The sequence below is a fragment of the Otolemur garnettii genome, unplaced genomic scaffold (genome assembly GCF_000181295.1).
Source record: "Otolemur garnettii isolate 467f Iridium unplaced genomic scaffold, OtoGar3 scaffold00088, whole genome shotgun sequence".
NCBI lineage: Eukaryota > Metazoa > Chordata > Mammalia > Primates > Galagidae > Otolemur > Otolemur garnettii.
The window spans coordinates 5259040-5282328 of NW_003852483.1; the positions used below are offsets into that span (position 1 = coordinate 5259040).

General features: G+C 41.2%; 1 protein-coding gene across 4 annotated transcripts in view; it reads right to left on the reverse strand.

The window, feature by feature from the left end:
• Window positions 1-1771: 1771 nt before the first annotated feature.
• Window positions 1772-23289, reverse strand: part of FAM120A (family with sequence similarity 120A) — a 129385-nt gene continuing 107867 nt past the window's right edge. For 2 of the 4 annotated variants that reach the window (XM_003795026.2, XM_023516232.1), the window contains exons 13-18: window positions 18254-18463; window positions 17200-17383; window positions 16491-16628; window positions 14017-14158; window positions 13339-13435; window positions 1772-3649 (exon numbers count right to left, since the gene is read on the reverse strand). In XM_003795026.2, the coding sequence (XP_003795074.1) occupies window positions 3338-3649; window positions 13339-13435; window positions 14017-14158; window positions 16491-16628; window positions 17200-17383; window positions 18254-18463 (1083 nt within the window). In that variant the 3' untranslated portion in view covers window positions 1772-3337. Of the gene's footprint in view, window positions 3650-4101; window positions 4180-13338; window positions 13436-14016; window positions 14159-16490; window positions 16629-17199; window positions 17384-18253; window positions 18464-23289 lie in introns of all 4 variants that reach the window. The other 2 variants (XM_023516235.1, XM_023516234.1) reach the window with 2 other exon arrangements.

The following is a 23289-nucleotide window of genomic DNA, read 5'->3' on the forward strand; positions in this document are numbered from 1 at the left end:
CTCCTTCCTGCCCAGCCATGCATCTTCTGGGGCTTCAGGATGGAGAGACCCAGTCCCTGTTAAGAGTGACTTTGAGGCTCGGTGCCTAAACCTGAGCAGCTAAGGCGCCAGGCACATACACCAGAGCTGGCGTGTTCAAATACAGCCCAGACCAGCCACACAATGACAACTACAACAAAAAAATAGCCCAGCCTGTGCCAGGTGCCTATAGTCCCAGCTACTTGGAAGGCTGAGGCAAGAGAATCGCTTAAGCCCAAGTGTTGGAGGTTGCTGTGAGAGGTGACGCCACGGCACTACACCCAGGGCAAAAGCTTGAGACTGTCTCAAAAAAAAAAAAAAAAAAAAGTGACTTTGAGCATCCTTACTCGCCTAGAGCAATTGCAACTAAGTGATAAGACAGCTTTGTTAGGAGTAAGCTTCGGAAGCATCCTTTAGGTGACTGCGTTCCTGTTGCTGGGACTTCACTGTACAGAAACCCATCTCCAAGCCCGTAGGGTTGTTCTAGTTTACTTTTCTCGAGGATGTACCTGCCGGCAAAAAGAAGGCGGGCAGGAGCGTAGGGGTTTGGAGGGTGTATGGCTGTCACAGTGGGGGATCCACTGCCAGCAGCAGGTGGATAGAGGTCGGTAGGAACAAAAACATAGGTCGTTCTGTTAGGTGTTTGTGAGCCAGGGTGGGTTAAATGTGTTCCCGTTCCAGACGCAGGCCTAAGTAGAACGGTGGATTTTTTTTTTTTTTTAAGATAGAGCTGTCCTCCCCAACCTTCCCACAGCACTGATGAGCCCGTGTGGTCTTTGGCCAGACAGGGCGGCTGCAAGGAAAGCCGAAGGCCTCAAATTGCGGCTGACAGTGCCAACATGAGTGACAAGGAGGGGAAAGAGGCCTCAAAGTGAGGTTTGCTTTATTTCCTCCAGAATCTGAAAGCCAGAACCTGTGAAAACAAGAGAAATGAAACTTGTTTTGGTTCTGAACAGCTGTAAGTAGGAGAGCCGACAGCGCCTTAAGTGATGAGACCTGGGCTCAACTCGGCCATTTGTCCGGCCTCAGGCATCCGGGGCCTTGTCAGTGGGTCCCAGACTCCATCCCGGGCACTAGGGTACTTCCTCGGTCCGGTCCCGGCCGCCGCGAGGGGAGAGCAGCAGGGCCCGGGCCTCGACACCGCCCTGAGTGCTGCGCGCGCACCCGGGCCTGCGCAGTTGGGGGGCAGAGAGGACGGCGACATCCCAGGCCCCGCCCCGCCATAGGAAGGAAACGGCCTCTGGTGAGAGCGCTTTCTCTTGCTGCTAGCAGCCCTGTCCTTTCTCCCGACGCTGGTAGGCACCTCTGGGTCGCGCCCGCCCTCGGCCACATGCCCCCTGGAACCTCCCAAGGTGCTGGCTGCCCTGGTGCGGCTGTCATAGCAAAATGATGGCATGAAAAGTAGGCTACCCTTGTTAACACTAAGTATTAAGAATGCGATTTAATCAAATCTATCTCCTACTCAGGGCTTTAAAAGAAACTATTTTCTATTTCTATGCCTACTTTATCACAATGTTTTTATCTCTTTGGTTGCATGAAATGCGCCTCTGAAACAAATGTAAGCATCAGTATAATTTTCATATTCACTGTGTATTGATGTTCCCCTAGAGGTGGAAACCTGGAATTACTTTTAAAAGACAAAATGTTTCTAAACTTTATATATAAGCAAGCTTTTCAGTAGTTGTTTCAATTTGAACTAAACTTCAGTAAAATTTATGGTTTTACAAGTGAACTTAAAAGCCACACACCATACTTTATACTAAAAGAATAAAGATTTTTATTAAGCATTGTAAGTTGCATTCAATAGCCTTCAGATACGCCACACCACAATCCATCAACAATCAATCAAACCCAACAGCAGTTCATTCTTGCACAATCCATGAGTTAGGGCAAAACTCCCTTCAACTTACAGTAAGATCCTACTTAGCTCTTGCGGGCAGGGGTTGGGGAATTACACCTCATTTCTGATCACTAATGTGATGAAGAGCATCAGAAGTATATGAAAACGATAAGAAGTGATTTGATTTCAAAGTACATTGTTTGGAAACATTAACAAAAACATCAAAATGATAGAAGTATACCTGCTTCTACTAAATTCTTGATGGGAAAGTTCTCAAGAACAAGCAATTTGTTTCCTGCTACAGAAGGGGGGGTGGTTTTTTTAAAGATCAAAGGGTTTTTTTTTTCACAGAATTTCATATTTTGCTAATATGAAGGCATAAAACAGCAACAAAGAACAATAATGCATACAGCAGTGAATACACCAGGGTAATGTTGATATTTGAAACGGCTAGATAATTTTGGGGGGGGTTTTAGAATAAATGCAACAGATGTCAATAATCACAAAATTTTAAGGTTAGAGCAAGATCAGTCAATGACTAAACAGAGTTAACATCTTTTATAGGACTATTACTGATTATTAGCATTTTTGTTTTGCAAATGGGCACATACTGGTAAGAATGGAAGAAAGGACAATAACATGCATAATATTAACTACACACTTTAAAAATTATGAACCATGCAGAAGTTTAGCTCAAGTAGTAGTACTAATGGTCTACGTCCGATTCAAAACCACATAGTTCATTGATCACAGATGCATGGTATTAGTCACAAAAAGTTTCAGAACACATTGTGTTGATTTTGAAAGGTCATTTGCATCTTCTATGATTTCAACTGTATCTCCATTTAACTTGCTTGTAAAGTATGTATGATGTACTGTATATTTAAAATCAGCAGAACAGCAATATTACTCTATAATTTTTTAGTTTTGATAGTTGCACTTTTTAACACAAAAGAACCACATCAACAGTGATGAAATTTAAGAAAGAAAAACTGTGGTTGTGCCTTATTTCTTTCATAATCATAAAAATCAAAGCCTTAAACAAAGCTTCATTGTGAAACAGTAATGCAAAATCAAATATAATGGCATACATATGGTGCCAAATGCTAAAAATTATATTTTAAGCTATATATACTTAAAGACTGCCAAAATTTGTTTTCTTTATAGTTCAAGAAACACAACTATAGGCTTTGTTATAACCAGTTTAAACTTTTATGTGTACTTCATTTTAAGTGCGGGAGTCAAATGCTCTTCATTTTCTTTCTCTTTTTGTTTTATTGTAGCATTTTGACTACAACTGGTTAAAACTAAAAATGTGTTGTTTAAATCTCTGATATCAAAGAGGGATCTGAATTTCCAAAATCCTCATTTTTCTCTTACGGAAAGGACAAAATGTACATAACTGCAGGCTCTCTTTCTCTCCAGATATTCCTAAATCCTTACCCTTCCAGCATCCTTCACCCTCTATAAAAAATAAGTTTACTCTTCTTTATTTAAGACAGCTGCCTCCAGAGCTGCCTCTCTGCGGCAAGCACTGTCTGTACTTAGTGCATTTAAATGAGGATTTGTATTGCACGTTTTAGAGTCATTGTTCAAGGCACTTTCAGAGTGGCTGGGAGCCCTGGCATTGCCTGCACTCCCATTCATCTGGGGAGTTGGCTTCTCCTCGGCCATCACTCCGTTTTCAGCCAGGGACCCGTCTGAAGACACAGCAGAGGATTTTGATTCCCCAGATTTCGACTTAAGTTCTTTGGCCACTTCTTCTGCTGAAGCAGCATAAGGAGGTCTGCCCTGTTTAAAATGAAAGAAAGACAACAAATGATAAGGTACCTTTTGATAAACAGTGGGAAGAGAGAGAACCCTGCTTTTTTTTTCTTTTCTTCTTTTTTTTTTTTTTTGAGACAGAGTCTCACTGTGTCTCACCTGGTAGAGTGCCATGGCGTCATAGCTCACAGCAACCTCAGACTCTTGGGCGCAAGCAATTCTCTTGCCTCGGCCTCCTGAGTAGCTGGGACTACAGGTGCCCGCCACAACACCCAGCTATTTTTAGAGATGGGATCTGGCTCTAGCTCAGGTTGGTCTCGAACTCATGAGTTCAGGCAATCCACTCGCTCAGCCTCCCAGAGTGCTGGGATTATAGGCATGAAGCACCTCTCCCCACCTTGAGAACCCTGATTTTTGCCCTAATGAAACTCTGCAGATTCAAGAGCAGGAAACACAGGGCTGTCCTTGCTTTGACTGACCTTCAGGTGGGAGAAGCTTCCCCTGTCTCAGTCAGTTTCCCTGAGGCCCCTTCCCTCAACTTCTCTGTAGTCAATGTTCTGAAATAAGAGAGATGTTCTCATTTAAGGAACTCCCAGGCGTGTCCAATCTTTTTTCTTTTTTGCTGCACATTGTTAAAGTAAGAGCTGGTCTTGAGCCATGATTTTTTTCTTTTTTTTTCTTTCTTTTTTTTTGAGACAGAGTTTCATTATGTAGCCCTCAGTAAAGAGTGCCTTGGCGTCATAGCTCCCAACAACATCAAACTCTTGGGCTTTAGCGATTCTCTTGCCTCAGCCTCCTCAGTAGCTGGGATTATAGGTGCCTACCACAACACCCAACTATTTTTTTGTTGTAGTTGTCACTGTTGTTTTAGCAGGCCCAGGCCGGGTTCAAACCTGCCAACTCTGGTGTATGTGGCTGGTGCCCTAACCACTGAGCACAGGTGCCAAGCCAGGCCATACTTTTAATACACAAACAGTAATAAAAGCTGGTGAGCCAAAAAAAAAAAAAAACCCTGCGTACTGCAGAAATTGTTAAAAAAAAAAAAAAACGATCCATGCATACTTTTCATGCTATCTGACACCACAGATAAGCTGAACAGTCGTTGAATAATCTGCCTGTGGCTCCAGACACCTCTGAATCTTTTCTATAGCACCAGATCATTTAAAATAACAAAAGTCTTCTCTGAAATTGAGACTATCTCACTCCTACTCCCCCAGTGAACAAGTCTTCCTTGTCTGCCTGAAACACGGACCAACACACACAACCCATTTCTACTGGGAAAACAAAATCACTGTGGGCAATGTCTACAAGAAACAAATCTGCACTGATAATCGCTATATCCTTTTGTGAAATATCTCTTCTGAATGGGTCTCCCTCTTCCGTTTAACAGATTTAAAACTAATTCTCTGGGGGAAAAAAATGAACCTTGAGAGTGATTCAGAGCATTTCCCAATAGATAGGGCTATCTGTGAGGACAGTGAAGATAGCCTAGACCCTGAGTTGCTTATCACAACCTTATTTCCCAGCCTGAGCACATGAAACTGTAGGCCTGGTGATTCTCTGCCATAGGGATCTCCCTTGCATTGTAAGGTGTTTAGCAGCACCCTAAGCCTCCACCCATGAGAAAGAAGCCAATGACACTGGACCTGCATCAAGTTATGACAATCAATAATGTCTCTAAATGTTCCTTGGACAGTGCCACTGTCACAGACTGGCTCAATGCTAAAGAAAAGTGGGATGGTTTTCAACTTCAAATAGTCATCTTTCAGATGAGAAAAGGAATCCTGCAACTCTTCATTCTACCCATTTGCAACAGGAGAGTTTTTCCGCATCTTCTAGACCTACTATTATGAAAACAGGATATTTGCCTAGTTGACAGCAGAGCCAATTTCTCTCACCTCAGTTGGAGTTGGAGTGTGCCCTGTCACCTGAGGGGACAATCTACATAAACTAGGCATTTCCACACACTCTCCCATAATATCTGTTCATTTTAGCTTCTATCCCTAAAGTTAAAAAATACTAACACACTCTTCTCCACAATGCTATTGTCATTTTTCTGGAAACCTGAGACAAATAATATGAAACAAAAAATATAGCAGGGACAGGAAGGGGAAAAAGTAATGAACTCTGTTCCCCTGGGTAGAGGACCATGGCATCACAGTTCACAGCAACCTCAGATTCTTGGGCTCAAGCAATCCTCTTGCCACAGCCTCTGAAGTAGCTGGGACTATAAGAGCCCACCACCATACCAGGCTAGTCTTTTCTTTTTCTTTTTTGAGACAGAGTCACATCATCACCCTTGGTAGAAGAGTGCTATGACATCATAGCTAACAGCATCCTCAAACTCTCAGGATCAAGTGATCTTCTTCAAGTAGCTGAAACTACAGGTGCCTGCCACAATTGCCCGGTTATTTTTAGAAATGAGGTCTCACTCTTGAGCAGGTTAGTCTTGAACTCCTGAGCTCAAGCAATCTACCCAACTAGGCCTCCCAGAGAGTGTTAGGATTACAGGCATGAGACATTGAACCTGGCCTCCCACTAGTTTTCCTATTCTTGGGAGAGAAAGGAGTCTCATGATTGCTCAAACTGGTCTCCAACTCCTGAGCTCAAGCAATTTACCTGCCTCAGCCTCCCAGATTACAGGCATGAGCCATTATGCCCAGGCCAGTAATGAAGATTTTAAATGTGTCCTTTCAAACCTCAGAGCACTAATTCTCAGGGAGAATCCATCTACAGGAGTAAATCAACACCTATCATAGGAATGTCATTAGTTGGCAGTGGTCACCCTGGGTGCACATGCTACAGAAACTGTAGTAGGGGCCTGTTAGGAGGCAGTCAGAGATAGTCATCTGGGTGATAAAAAAAAAAAAAGGTATATACACAGAGGGTGCAGGAGACTGAGAAGGAAGGCCAGCTTTCACCTATTTGGAAACAGATATCCCCTCTGTCTACAAACTACTTTTCCCATAAGCCTTCAGCACCATGAGGCAGTTCCTATGGCTACCACTCAGTAGCCTGTCCTCAGTGTGCATACTCTGCCCTACTGGGAGTATTCTCTGAGAACTGATCCATCACCAGGACATGGCTCTACACCAAGGGCAAGTGCTGGGACTGGAAAAAAAAAAAAAAAAATAGAAATGGACAAGGACAAGAAAGACAGGGAAAGGCTCAGCGCCTATAGCTCAACCGGCTAAGGCGCCAGCCACGTATACCTAAGGTGGCGGGTTCGAATCCCCAGCCCGGACCCGCCAAACAACAATGACGGCTGCAACCAAAAAATAGCCGGGCGTTGTGGCGGGCGCCTGTGGTCCCAGCTACTTGGGAGGCGGAGGCAGGAGACTCGCTTGAGCCCAGGACTTGGAGGTTGCTGTGAGCTGTAATGCCATGGCACTCTACCCAGGGGGACAGCTTGAGGCTCTGTCTCAAAAAAAAAAAAAAAAAAGAAAGACAGGGAAAAAGAAGACCCAGAAGACCCAGAAATTTTCACGAAGTTTTTATATTTTTTAACACTACATGAAAACCACAGGAGGAAGAACAAACCGTGCACATCTTCTATCCTTTTCAGAATGCACAAAAACCAATTTTATCTAAAAATGTACAAAAGAAAGTAAGATAGTGGAATCACATACACCATTGTAAGAAATATAAGAATACAAAGTAGAGTAACATTCTCATAGACAATAAAGTACATCAGAAAAACAGGTCCGTAAGGCAGTGCCCATAGCTCAGTGAGTAGGGTACTGGCCACATACATGCAGGCTGATGGGTTTAAACCCTGCCCAGGCCAGCTAAACAATGACAACTGCAACAAAAAAATAGTCGGGCATTGTAGCAGGTGCCTATAGTCCCAGCTACTTGGAAGGTTGAGGCAAGAGAATCGCTTAAGCCCTATGGTTTGAGGTTGCTGCGAGCTGTGACTCCACAGCACTCTACCAAGGTTGATGTAGTAAGACTCTATCTCAAAAATAAATAAATAAAATAAAATAAAATAAAATCCTCTGTTTCAAAATAGGCTAATAAATGACAGATGACATGAAAGAATAACAAAAATCAAACTGAAAAAAACTGGGAAATGGAGCTAGGTATACTGCTGAAACAAACAAGAGGATCACTTGAAGCCAGGTGTTTAGCCTGGGCAACGTAGCAAGACCCCCAAAACTAAATAAAATGGAAACAGCTGGGCATGGTAGCCTGCACCCACGTTCCAGCAACTCAGGAGGCAAAGGCAGGAGTACTACTTAAGGCCAGAAGTTCAAGGCTGCAGTAAATTATAATCATACTACTGAAGGGTGGGTAACAAAGCAAGACCTCATTTGTCCTTGAGAAATAAAGTAAAAAAATTTAGAGACAAATTCCAAAGAAAAAGAAAAAAAAATCACTCTAGAAACAAAGACTACATTAGAAGAAACACAAGTACAAATAAAGTCTGAAGGTAAAAAGGGGGAAAAAAAAAGAAATGAAAATAGGGAAACAAATGAAAAAAACCACAATGAGATAACATTTCACATCTACTAGAATGGCCAGAATCAAGAATATGGAAAGTAACAAGTGTTGACAAGGATATGGAGAAACTGGGATCATACATTGCTGTTGGGAAGGTAAAATGGTGCAGCTACCTTGGAAGATAGTTTGGCAGTTTTTCAAATGGCTAAATATACCATGTGACCTAGCAATTCTACTCCTAAGCATTTACCCAAAAGAAGTAAAAACACATATTCACACAAAAATTTGCAGATAGGGGTAGCACGTGTAGCTCAGTGAGTAGGGTGCTGGCCCTATATACCGAGGGTGGCAGGTTTGAATCCAGCCCCAGCCAAACTGCAACAAAAAAAATTTGCAGATAAATGTTCATAACACTATTGTTGGTGACAATCTCCAAAGGAAATCAATACAAATGTCCATCAACAAATGAGTAGATAAATTAACATTAGTCAACAATAAAAAGGAATGAAATACTGATACATGCCATAATATGTATGTTTACATGAAATGTACAGAACAGGCAAATCCACACAGATACAAAATAGATTAATGGTTGCTAGTGGAGGAGATGGGTTAGTAGGTAAAGGGTGGTGGTGAACAACGTTCTGGAATTACTGGTGGTAGTTGCTTGACCTTGAGAACAGGCTACAAACCACTGAATTATATTACAATGTAATTAGAAAATGATGCAAAGGAACACTTCATCAAAGAAGATACACAGATAGCAAATAAGCACAAGAAAAGATGTTCTAGCCTGGAGCAGTGGCTCACACATGTAATCCTAGCACTCTAGGAGGCTGAGGTGGGCAGATGGGTTGAGCTCAGGAGTTCGAGACCAGCCCAAGCAAGAGCAAGACCCCAAATCTTTAAAAACAAACAAACAAACAAACAACAACAAAAAAAAAACATAGCCAGGATGTTGTGGTGGGCACCTGTAGTCCCAGCTACTTGGGAGGCTGAGGTAAGAGGATTGCTTATGCTTAAGAATTTAAGGTTAAGGGTAGTGCCTATGGCTCAAGGAGTAGGGTGCCGTCACCATATACTGGAAGTGGTGGGTTCAAACCTGGCCCTGGCCAAAAACTGCAAAAAAAAAAGAAAAAGAATTTAAGGTTGAGGTTCAGCAGCCTATAGCTCAGTAGCTAGGGCGCCAACAACATAGACCACAGCTGGCAGGTTCAAAACCAGCCCAGGCCTGCCAAACAACAATAATAACTACAACCAAAAAAAAAGAAGAAAAAAAAATAGCTGGGCGTGGTGGCATGCACCTATAGTCCCAGCTACTTGGGAAACTGAGGCAACAGACTCCCTTAGGCCTGAGAGTTAGAGGCTGCTGTGAGCTGTGATGCCATAGCACTCTACCCAGGGTGACATAGTCAGACTCTGTCTCAAAAAAAAAGGAATTTAAGGGTGAGCTATGACACCACTGGCACTCTACCAAGGGCAACAGGGTAAGACTCTGTCTCCAGTTTCAAACCCAGCACCAACCAAATTCCAAACAAAAAACAAAAAACAGCCAGGCGTTGTGGCAGGTGCCTGTAGTCCCAGCTACTCGGGAGGCTGAGACAAGCATCACCTAAGCCCCAGAACCGAAGGTTGCTGTGAGCTGCGACGCCTCTACCACTCTAGCACTCTACCAAGGGTGATAAAGTGAGACTCTTGTCTCTACAGGAAAAAAAAAAAAAAGAGCTCCCATCCATACACCTATCAGGATGGTCAAAATCTACAACACTGACAATACCAAATATTGGTAGAATGTGGAGCAAGCAGAACTCGCATTTTTTGCTATTAGAAATGCAAAATGATACAGACATGTTGGAAGAAAGTTTGATGCTGTTTTATAAAACTTTACTCTTACTGTATAATCCAGTAGTCATGTTCATGGGTGTTTACTTGAAGCAGATTAAAACTATGTCTACACAAAAACCTATATGTGGATGTTGATAGCAATTTTATTCATAACTGCCAAAACTCTAAACAACCAAGTTGTCCTTTAACAGGTAAGTGAATAAACAAACTGATCCATCCAGACAATAAAATACTATTCGGTGCCAAAAAGAAATGAGACTTCAAGCCATTAAAAGACATGGAGAAAACTTCATGCATATCATGAAGTGAAAATAGCCAATATGAAAAGGTTACATACTATAGGACATTCTAGAAAAGATAAAACTATGAAAACAGTAAAAAAGATCAGTGCAATTACTTTAAGTGATACCATAATGGTAGATATATATGGCATTACAAACTTATCCAAACCCAAAGAGTGTACAACCCTAATGTCGACTATGAACTTTGAGTGATAATGATTTGTCAGTGTAGGTTCATCAGTTATAACAAACCAGCGGGGGGGGGGGGGGGGGGGCTGAACTTTCTGCCTTCCACATCTGTAACTTCTGCTCAAATTTGCTATGAACCTAAAATTGCTCTAAAAATAGTCTCTAAAAAACTATAAACCACTAAATTATACTTTAAACAGGCGAACTTCATAGAATCTGAGTTTTTCTTAGAGTAAGAAAAGGAAGAGATAAAACGGAATCAAAAGAGCATGTCAGGCTGGGTGCGGTGGCTCACACTGTAATCCTAGCACTCTGAGGGGAAGAGGTAGGAGGACTGCTTATGGTCATGAGTTTAAGATCAGTCTTAGCAAGAGTAAGACTCTGTTTCCACCATAATAGAAAAATTAGCTGAGCATCATGTCATTAGCTGAGCATCAGTCCTAGCTACTCTGGAGGTAGAGGCAGGAAGATCACTTGAGCCCAAGAGTTTGACATTGCTGTAAGATAATTACGCCAGTATATTCTAGCCAGAGCCAGTTAACAGAGGAAGACTCTGTCTCAAAAACAGACAAAAAACAACAACAGGCTTGGCGCCTGTGGCTCAAGCAGCTAAGGCACCAGCCACATACACCTAAGGTGGCGGGTTCGAATCCCCAGCCCGGGCCCACCAAACAACAATGATGGCTGCAACCAAAAAATGGCCAGGCATTGTGGCGGACGCCTGTGGTCCCAGCTACTTGGGAGGCGGAGGCAGGAGACTCGCTTGAGCCCAGGAGTTGGAGGTTGCTGTGAGCGTGATGCCATGGCACTCTACCCAGGGGGATAGCTTGAGGCTCCGTCTCATAAAAAAAAAAAAAAAAAAAAAAGCCAAATACTGTAACCAGTCACAGAAGAACATGCAAGGGAATAACAAAAATACCAGAAGATGAAAGCAAACTGAAAGAACAAAAATAAAAAACATTAAATCAAGAAAACTTTCTTAGGGTGGCACTTGTGGCTCAGTAAGTAGGGCGCTGGTGCCATATATAGAGGGTTGGAACCCAGCCCTGGCCAAACTGTAACAAAAAATAGCTGAGCACTGTGGCAGGCACCTGTAGTCCCAGGTACTTGGGAGGCTGAGGCAACAGAATTGCCTAAGCCCAAGAGCTGGAGGTTGCTATAAGCTGTGATGCCATAGCACTCTACTGGGGGTGACAAAGTAAGACTCTGTCTCTAAAAATAAAAAATAAAAAAAGAGAAAACTTTCTTAAATAAGATTTGAAATAACATTTCCAAAGAGTGCTCCTCATACTAGTAATCTGATCCAGAATAACTGAACTAGTAAAACGGTACAATCAAGTGAGGTCATTCAACTTTTATAGAAAAACAAAAACAAGTTGGGCATTTAGGCCAAAATAGCAAATGACTTCAAAGGGAAGGAAAATTAGATTATCATCAAGTTTTGATAGTGAAGCTTTATGTCAGAAGAAAATGAAATAAGATATTTAAGGAAAGAAAATGTGAGCCAATGCTTCCAAGTGAGGATAATTTGAAAAAATTTTTGAAAATTTAATATTGTTCCCTAAGTGCTTCCTGAGAAGCCCTTCTTTTTTTTTTTGAGACAGAGCCTCAAGCTACACAACGCCTGGCCATTTTTTGGTTGCAGCCATCATTGTTGATTGGCGGGCCCGGGCTGGGGATTCGAACCCGCCACCTTAGGTGTATGTGGCTGGAGCCTTAGCCGCTTGAGCCATAGGTGCCAAGCCAAGCCCTTCTTACAGAATCTATCAAAGAAAACATTTCAGAGACCAAAACAGACACACAAACAGAAGGCCTGGTAGGGGGCACGCAATCTGAAGATTTTTTTTTTTTTTTTTGAGACAGTTTCACTTTGTTGCCCTGGGCAGCACCATAGCTCACAGCCACCTCCAAACTTTTGGGCTTAAGCAATTCTCTTGCCCCAGCCTCCCAAGTAGCTGGGACTACAGGTGCCTACCACAATGTCCAGTTATTTTTAAAGATGGGGTCTCACTCTTGCTCAGGTTGGTCTCGAACCCGTGAGCTCAGGCCATCTACCCACCTTAGCCTCTCAGAGTGCTGGGATTACAGGCGTGAGCCACCACGCCCGGCTTGCAAACATTGTCTTTTAACTGTATGCATTTCATTATATTGGTGATGGCAGTATTAACAGGTATTCTGAGCCAGGTGTTATGTACAATATGGGATAAAGTAAATGCTTAGTTATGGGATATTCTAATTGAATCAACCCCTGCTTCTCAAAAACCAAGTCTCGGCTTGGTGCCTATGGCTCAAGTGGCTAAGGTGCCAGCCACATACACCTGAGCTGGAGGGTTCGAATCCAGCAGGGGCCCGCCAAACAACAATGACGGTTGCAACCAAAAAATAGCCAGGCGTTGTAGCGGGTGCTTGCAGTCCCAGCTACTTGGGAAGTGGAGGCAGGAGACTCGCTTGAGCCCAGGAGTTGGGAGGTTGCTGTGAGCTGTAATGCCATAGCACTCTACCCAGGGCAACAGCTTGAGGCTGTCTCAAAAAAAAAAAAGAACCAAGAGTCTCAGGATGGAAGAAAAGGTATTTGGGTATAATAGTAGAGATTAAAGTATAACTCCTGAAATCTTAAATTTGAATCAGAAGAGTCAGTATAAACTTATTAAATATTTTACGGGAGGAGGGGGTGGCATGGAGGTATGTATGTATATACATATGTACTTGTGTGCACAGTATATATGCATGCAGGTCTGTGTGTGTGCACCTCCCCTACCCCAGCTTTGTCCACAGTAAAACCTACAAATGGTGACTCAGTGCTAAAGGAAGGACATACAGATGTAACAGAGAAAAGCTTGTAAAAAGCCCTGTAGCTATCAGCCCTTCTGTTTGAACATGGCCACAAGAAACACTAGCTTAGGAAGAAGAGATCAATTAGGGGAGTGAACTGGCACAAATACTCTGTTGCCTTCTTACCTGAATTGCTGCCTGGTTTTTGTAACCTCTGCCATAGTACCTTCCACCTCTTCCAAATGTCCTAATCACTGGGGTAGAAATCACTCCTCTTGGACGCCTAAATGAATAAAAAAGAACAATACCAAACAGATTTAAATCTGTTGCAGACATTTAAAATCATATCAAATGGATTTAAAGATGCCTAACTTTATGGTTTATGAAGTATCGGGTTTATTGAATATGGTCATATCACAGACTTATTCCAAGGATTCCACCTTATATTTGTGGTTCATATCCAATGCATTTGATTTGAAAAACTAATACTTTAAAAATGCTACTTAAAAATATTTTTGCCAGGTTCAGCGGTGTCTCTATAATCCTAGCTTCCTGGGAGGCGGAAGCAGGAGGATCACTTGAGGCCACACGTTTGAGACCAGCTTGGGCAACACAGTGAGGTGTCTCACCAAAAAAAAAAAAAAAAAAAAATTAAAGGTGCTAGATTAATTGAATAATGTGTGGCGAATAATTTAATAATGGTTAATTAAATAATGCTATAAATTGGATCCTATGTAATCATTAAGAATAATGATGTTAAAAATGTTATCTAATTATATAGAAATGTTCTTAATAAACTCATAAGTTAAAAAAGCAAGTTACAGGCTATTTATACAAAGGAGATTTTATTAGTTCATAACTTACCCTCTTGCTGGTCCTCCAACAGAAACCACCTGCAGGGGGAAAGGTCCCCGGCCCCCTCGGCCCCGTCTGCTCCCAGCCCAGTGGCCAACCACAGTGCCAGCTATTTCTAGTTTCCCTCCCTGAGAAGGTATAGGTTGGACTCCTGCATGAAAAATATATAAAAAAAACAAAATCTTTACAATCGCAGAATTAAGAACAGCAAAGAGATAAAAAGCAAGAAATTTCAGTTTGGCATGAAGCTGCTTTGTCCTGCTTTGTAAAGACTTCTTTTTTATTATGTGGAGTATCTATGTGCATACTTTGATTTTAATCTGTTTTTAAGAACCCATGACAACTGAATTAGGTTACAACTACAAATGTGCGAGTGCTTTCAGATAGAAACAGACTCATTAAAGTATTGTCACTGGGTGCATATGGTATGCCTTCTATGTTACCAAGATAGAAATTTACAAACTCAGAATGTTTTCTCTTTAGGTAAACACTTCCAAGTTACTACCTTAACCAAACATTACAGAAGTTATGTAAATCTAGTTTGTATGTCTTAATGTATTGTTAAATTAGAATTTTCCTTAAGCAGAGTCACAAATATTCACTGTGTTCACTGACTTCTATTAATTTCTATTAGCCTACATATTCTAAGTTTTCACACTTAAGAAAATTCTGAGGTTCAGGACCAGCCTGAGCCAGAGTAAGCCCCCATCTCTAAAAATAGCCTGGCGTTGTGACAGACACCTGTAGTCCCAGCTACTTGGGAGGCTGAGGCAAGAGAAGCACTTGAACCCAAGAGTTTGAGGTTGCTGTGAGCTATAATGCCACAGCACTCTACCAAGGGTGACAAAGTGAGACTCTGTCTCACAAAAAAAGAAGAAGAAAAATTCTGAAATTATTAATTGATAGCCAAATCCCTGATTTAAAAAAAAAACAAAAACAGAGCTCCAATCTTCTTTTCTGGCAGTGGAATGGATTATAAAAAACTCTCCATCATATGGTATTAACCATGGCAATATAGCAATGCCCAATGGAAATCTACAAAGTTTCTGTTTTCTAGTAGACACATGAAAAAAAGTACAAAGAAGCAGATGAAAAGTTTTAGTATTTATCCCAATATATGCAAAATAGTATTATTTTAACAGGTATTATTATCATTAATAAGTATTAAAATATTATTAATGATAATAAAAAATATTTAACAAGATAAAAATTAATGAGCTATTTTACACTCTCTTCCCTATATTAAGGGAGTATACTTTACAGTTTCTAGCCACAGTTGAAGTGTTCAATAGTGCATGTGGCCAGTAGCTACTACATTGGATTGAGTTTCAGACACAATCTTAGAAAAGTTAGGAAGCAAGTTCCTCTCAATGCAGTCTAAGAAATCACTGCTTACTGTACACTATCCACAATGTGGATAGTGAAATCTCTCCTTCAGTGTCTTCCCAACTATAGGCCAGCTTCCATTTCAAGGCACTGCAAGTTGCTGAAGCCAATCAAGAAGCAGAGAGGACATATGGCTGTGACCTGCACCAGAAGCAACCACAGGGCAGAGAGCACCCTGCAGCAGGCTGGTGGGAGGAGAGAGGAGGCAGAGCGGCATGCAGCTGCACCAGGGAAAGAAGAGGTGACTTCTGTGGTTGAGACAGAGAAGCTGATCCAGTACCACGTCATTAAGAGTCACCTTTCCACACAACATCCCTCGCTGGCCTCCCTACGCCCCCGAGTAACTTAATTGCAAAAATATCGCTGATGAGAGAGAAAGGCTTGCTCATCCTCAGAGTGACTCTAAAATGTATCTGAAAAAACCTGTTTTGTGACTTGATGGTCAGATTTAAATCTGTAGTCCCAAAATGTGAGATTAGGACAAAACCACAAATCACAGACTTCCAATAACAGCAACATCACAAGACATTATTTCTAACACGAAATGTTTAGACTTTTCTGACTTGGCAAGTCTAATACAAATGAAAAAATAACCAATGGGAATCTAAAGTACACTGATTACTTATATACCTGATATTAGGTCTTTTTAAAAAAATGTTTCTATGAAACAAACTGTGACAGACTTTATGCCAGGAATTCTGTGATTATTAGAATCTTCTATACAAGCATGATAATCTTTACCAAAAGATGGCTGCTTGGGAAAGAAACGCCACTGAGTATTAGTCAGCAGCTCATCCTATGAACACGAGGCGATGGTCAGGTTACCCAGGTGCACAGAAAGGCTCTGTTCTAGGAGGACACTCAGTGGTCTGCCCTGAAAGGAAAGACTGGCCACAGCAGAGCCGCTGCAGAGACCTGAAGGCAGAGACTCTCAGGGGTGGGACAGCAGTCAGTGAGGGTCAGATCAGGGACCCAGATGAAAGGGCATTCTGTTGGAGGAGTGGCTTGTGAAGATAGTAAAGGAAGGCAGGCGTCAGACGATGGAGCAAAGGAAGTGCTGGCAGGCAGAAGCTCTGGGAAGGGGTGGATATAATTACCGCCCTGGGACTTGCTAGTCCTGCTGCTGTCACTGCCTGAGAAGGCTCCGCAGTGTCCCGATGTTGCTGCCACCCGGAAGGCACGGTAAGGGCCTGTTGCTACCGTTTCCCCATAGGGGCCTCCAAAGCCACAGACTCCTGTGGGACCCGGGGTAGAAAGAGACAGGGGAGAAGCGTGAGGGACAGGGCTTGGGGGGCCCTGCAGGGCATTTGGGCAAAGTGGCCCCTGCCTCCTTCAACTGCCAGGGAGGGGTTTCCTGGCCCCTCTTGTTGCCTTGCTGTTCTGTACCCATTGTCCCCAGAAACCAGCACTGAAAGGCTACCCTCCCTATAGCAAATCTTCAACAGGGCAATGGCATAGGGCTCAGGTTGGATCCTGGGAGATGGGTCCTAGAAGATGGCTTTCTCTAAACTTGGTTTGTTTATTCTTCCTCATACATGAGACAAAAACACTTAAAATGTGTGTAGAGCGTTTTCAGCTCGAATGACAGATTTCAGATGCAGCCTCTGCACCTGTGTGTCGAGCTCTCTCCCCCCTAATCTGCTCCAGGATCAAGCTTGCTCCTTGTGGGTTTGAAGAACTGCTGTTTTGAGTCCCCCATGACTGACAACAGCAAGGTCAACACAGCAGACAGGCTTGCCTAGAAGGGCTGCACATTCTTTACAGGCATCTCTTCCCCACAGGAATAAATCAAGCCAAAGGACTTACCTGCAAAGCCTCTGCCCCTGCCCTGAGAGGGTGGGACAGGCCCGAAGTGCCGAGGATACGCAGAGGCAGGATAGAAGGGCAGGGCGGGAGGTGGGGGGAAAGGGAGCGTGTGGCTCTGCCGGGAGAAGTTGAGCCCCTCCAAGACACTCTGGCGCATCTTCTCTACCTTGGCAGCCTGCTCAGCCTAAAAGTCAAGGACCAGCATGTGAAAACTTGATTCACAGTGTTTTAAGAAAACAAAATGAGCATTAATGAAACAAGATACATCAACTGCTATAGAAATGGACAGTTGGTCCCCTTTATTAATGCAAATTCACCTACTTGCTAACATTTATTTGCTAACATTATTTATTTAACCACAAAATCAACACCCAAGCGCTTTTCTGGTCACAGACTTGTGCAAAATGGGGGAAAGATTTTAGTTGCTGAATACACCAAACCCAGCTGAGGGGTGCCTGCCTTCCTCTTTCAGCTCATCCTGAAAATATAGCCTATTTGGTGTCAAAGTTTGCATTTTGAGTTTTTTGGTGATTTCACTATTTACAAATACCCCCAGCATAGTGCTGAAGTCTTGCCCTGTGTTCCTAAGTGCATAGAATAAAATCAATGTTAGAGAAGCTTCATTAAGACAAGAGTTATGGTGTTACTGACTGGGAGTTCAATGATGAATTAGTGATATGTTTTTATTAAGATATCTTTAAACAGAAACACATGATAGACAAGGTTATGTACTGAATGGATAACAAAAATATGTGACCAGAGCCTTAAAGGAACCTAACCCTCTATATTTCCCCTAGGAGCAATGGTTCAATATTTGCTAATTCAGTGTTCAAGATAAATCTTAGAACATAACTACCATAAATAATAAGACCCAACTATGTATTGGGAGCCTAGCTCATTGTGGGCACTAAAGTGACATTTAGTTATACACACTGGGGTGGGCCCAATCCAAATCAGAACACTGTCACACAGGTTTCATAACAAATACGGTGTAAAAGAGGACAGATTTAGCTAGTGAGCTTTATTTCATTTCAGACAGACCTGACCAGCATACCTGACCATCACAGAGGTCGATGAGTGGGGTCTTTTCCCGGCTGGCTTTGAGGAGTTTGGATTGGAAGAGCTTCCCATCAAAATACATCCAAGGACAACAGTGTTCCCAGGGGATTGGCTGTCCACATGCATCATTTGCAAACAATGCCATGTCTACTCCACTCATGAAGAGAGCTGACAGCTGAATTCCTCGGGGGTCTAGGTTCTCAATCTTTAAATTGAAAAGAGTAACTTCTATGGAATAAGAGTACTACAGTTTTTAATTTTTCCAATGTCTCAATAAAACTTTCCAGAGTTAATGAAATATTTCTTAACAAAAACAGCATACTGAGTAGTCCTATCCAATTAACTTACATTGACCTAAAACTAGCTCTATTTGAATAGAAATACTTTATATGTTATTTAACAAATTTAAGAGAATATTTTATAAATATACTGAAATATTTCCATTTGGGATTTATTACAGTAACGTGGGCCACTACAAAAATTTTGAGACATACAAAAATCCATGCAGACAGAAATAATGAACCCCTCCCAGCAACTCCAATAAGTTGAGCAAGTTGAAACTTGTGCAGACGAGTTCATAAAGGATGCTGTCAACTCTGTTTCTTGGAAGTGAAATAATGGACCATAACACAGTCTATCTCAAAGTTTTCATAGTGACCCACATAAATTAATACTGTATTTAAGGTTGGCATGTGACAAAGTAAGCAAGCTCCTTCAAGTCCAGAGCCCCCACAATCCTTTATGAAATAACATTTCACATTTCAGATGTGAACACAGATGTGTTAACAGGAAGGGTGCCAAAAAGGAACACTGAATATTAAGATTTTGCCTTTTATCAAGTAGTTACATTTAAAAAAATACGTGGTATAATTACATTCTAAAATAAATTTGTACTTTCATATGTTAATGTTTTAGATAGCAACTTATTATTAATAATACTGTCAATATTTTTGGAGAAATGGATAGCTTGTAAATGAAAAGAATAGAATAGAAATATTGTATTTGTGGGCGGTGTCTGTGGCTCAATGGGTAGGGCGCCTGTCCCATATACCAAGGGTGGCAGGTTCAAACCCAGCCCTGGCCAAACAGCAACAAAAAAAAGTGCTGGGCGTTCTGGCAGGCACCTGTAGTCCCAGCTACTCGGGAGGCTGAGGCAAGAGAATTGCCTAAGCCCAAGAGCCGGAGGTTGCTGTGAGCTGTGACGCCATGGCCCTCTACCAAGGGTGACAAAGTGAGACTCTGTCTCTACCAAAATAAATAAATAAATGAATAAATAAATAAATATTGTATTTGAACCAAACATACTGTTAGAATTTGCACAGACTTTTTACCTCCCTCAGTGATGAGTGCTGGGTGCCTGCCTTCTGTCCACAGAGCACAACATCCTAGCACATGATGAGCAGGGTAAGAAACATTAACTCAAGTACAGTCAACTCTTGATCATCTGTACATAAAGACCTAGTTTGTGGATTTTCCAGGACAAAGTTTTAACTCTGCTCTGGCTTTTGTCTTCTCACTTTGATGGTTTTCAAGAATGCAGTCTTTATGGAGTATCAATATAAACAGTCCTAACTGTGGCAGATAAAAGGGCTTTTCATTAAAGAGAAAAGAGGTCATTCTGGTGCCAAATGCTAATGAATTTATGATCATCTGCTATTTGTGTTAACATTCCCCATTACCAGCTAACGCTGTATTTTCCAACCTTTTTTAAAATTTTAAGTCAACCCAGTTCAGACTTTTCAAAACCTAGTAAAGTCTGTTCACAAATTTATAAAAGCTGCACCTCTGGATTCTCTTGTACTGACTCCTTCTTTTCCCACGTAGTTGTTAGGAAATTAACTAAAAAAATGTTCAGGTAAGTAGGGCTGGGGTGATGAAATGAGATCTATTTTTATATTTATGTGCAAAGTGGAGAAAAAGATAAGCAAACTAAAACAAAATGGAGAAAATGCACTTGAAGTTTTTAGTCTCCAGCCTCCCACAATTCTACGCTGAAAGAAGAAAGGAGAATTCTCAAGGCAGAAAAGGGAGCTGCTCCTGTTGGGAAGTGGCTGAGTCGAGGTGGAGGCCTATGAATAAATAGGACACCCCTCCCTGGCCCCTCACTCCATGGGAATAATGACCATGAATCCTTTGCCATCAGGAGGGACTCTACCATTTCCAGCCTTGGGTCTCCATGATCCCCTCTCTGCCCTATACCAGAGAACCATGCATGGGTGTCAAGGACTAGAGAGAGGAAATAATGGAGGTGATGCTTCTCTAAAGATGTTTGCCTTGCTACCCAAACGCCATATGCTACTGATACCCTCTGTAGAAGCACATGCAGCACCACCCTGCTGGTATGTCTTAGGAATGGGCTGCTAAGGATTACAGCCAGATTCAAATCACTATGACTGGTATAATTCAAAATCATTCTCCCAGCAAATGGTTGCGTGCTGAGTTTAGGAAACAACAGCAGATGCACACAATATAGAGGCTCCCTAGTTACAACTATTAACCTCCAAATTTGCTGATAGGAGGAATGGAGCAAGCCTACTGTGTATATGTATGTGTATAAAATGGCCTTGACATTAGTTGAAGGACTATATTTTTATGGATTTAAAAAATGATGTTTGCAGTTTTAAGATAATTAGCAGTTTTATGACAACTATCATTACATTAACAGAGAAGCCTTTTTAAAATAAGAGCGATATCAACAATGTGAATAAAATCTCAACTTCCGTGTAGATTTTGTTTCCTTTGAAAATTTTTAAAAAGTTATTTCATAGCACTGTTCTTTTCCTAAATGTTAATGATATAAATAATAATATCTAGTATTTATGGGGAACTTAATGCCTAATAAATAAGCATGTCTTTTGTTTTAGATGTATTTTTATATCATTTCCTTCTCATAAAACCCATAAGATATAGGTGCTTCTAGTCTCTCCAATGTACAGATGGTTCACAGAGGACTCAGAGTCAGAAGGCTGGTAACTGATAGAATCCAAATCTGAATCCTTGATTGCAGAAATAGCTGTAGTATTCACACTCTAATCTTATTCTTTTATACCAATTGAGATATAATATTCAACATTATTCAAAGTTCCTCAACTAGAGAAACAGATAAAAAAATTCTTACTTTATAGAAAATACAAATATGGAATTTAATCTCTGCCCAATTAGCTCACAAACCAAATTCCAGTGAAGTTACTTTGTCCAACTTCTAAATACTGGGCAACAGACTCTTAATTTGTCATATTTACCTATATGCAAAATAATTCTTACAGGTATCACAGACATGTGGCACGCCCCTAATACTGTCTTTAAAGCTCTTCATTTTCCATCTTTTATATTCTGCACTTGGCATGTGAAACTGTTAAAAGAATTTAAGGCAATTATAGGAATGTCAAGAGTAAGGGAGAAAGAAACTGGACAAATATTATAACTATACAAAGTTCCTTCTCCTCATCCTTTACCCACCCTCCTCCAAACACAGGGTCAGTGCTAATTTTACCTTAATAATTACATTCATGATGGTAACCTAGGAGAAGGGCTTAAAAAAATATAACAAAAAAAAATGAGGGTCATCAATTGCTGTCACAGATACTCCAGGAACCACATAGAACATGCTCAATTATTCATGGACATGATGCACAGAGAAAGCATGGATGAGATGAAATTTTTAAAAATTCAGTTTAGCTAATGGTTTCAATGTCTCTTAACACCAAACCTCCCATCAGAAAACCTAACAAAAGTCCAAACTGTCAACACTGGGTCTTTTTTTCCTCTGATGGCAAAGCAGGTAGTGGACAATAAATGAGAGAAGAGAAACAGGGTCTGGGCAATCCACAAACTGGGTAGCAAGCCCTGATACAACAATAGTAGTAGTCAAGAGTTGACTATATCATAAACTGTGAAATGGTATATTACAGAAAAGCACTATTGTTGCTTTCAATATATCAAAAAAGTTTAATGTTTAAATGAAAAAGCAACTTTAAAATTTAATTTTCTATCACTGAATTTTGGAACCCTCAGCTCTGCATAGGAATTTTTAGTGTTTGAATAATGATTGTTTGTATCAATTCTCAACCTAATAGCTGAGAGGAAATCGTCAATCTTAAAAAACAAAAAAGGAAACAACTACTTTTCCCCCAACAAATGCTATTTCTTCCTTATAGCTCTTTAAGAATTTATACTAATCATGAAAACAAAGCACTTACAGGTGTAGGCCGTCGTTAAAAGGAACTGTCGACCTCCAGACAAGCAAGACCCAGAGGAACAATGAATCAGACTGAGGTTAACTACACATAAAATGTCTTTCTGAATACATCTCTAGAAATGTCTCACTTTAGATGAAGAACCAGGAGAAAACCATGGAAGTATTAAGATCTCAAAAGAACCAAAATGAAAGCTTAGAGTGTGATTGTTTTTCAAAAAGTTATATCCTATGTGTTGATCCAAAAATGAAAAGGATATGGGATATAAGATGAACTTTGAGTAAAAGTAACTTGATGGTGAATAAGGCTTAGTGGGCATACCTGATACCTGGCGGTCTGATTTTCAGAACTGGGATGTCAATACTGATGTTATAATCTATATAAGAGAAACAGGAGTAGAGGTAGAGGGATGGCACCACACTCTAGTAAAAGTATCTCCAACCCCCTGAAGCACAGTCTGTGACGAAGACGGTGGTGATGAGACAAATCAGGTGAGGACACAGGGAAGGACCTGACTTAGCATCAGCCACACTGCCTGATGGGGACACCTGACCAAACATTGAAAACAGAAACGTAAATTCAAAAAACATTAAAAATAATAATTTCCGTCTAACAAACAGAAAAGCTAGATCTACAAAGTAAAGAATATAATTTTGAGTGAATTTTCCTAAGTTTTGGTTTTTTATTTAGCTTATTTCAAAGTCATCAGAAGCCTCAGGTGAGCTCCATGCAGTCAAAGAGAGTCTACTCAACACCAAATTACTCAATTTAACAAAGTAATTTAGGGATAAACAGAAATTTATTGAGCACCAACTGTCAAATATTGAAACTCTAT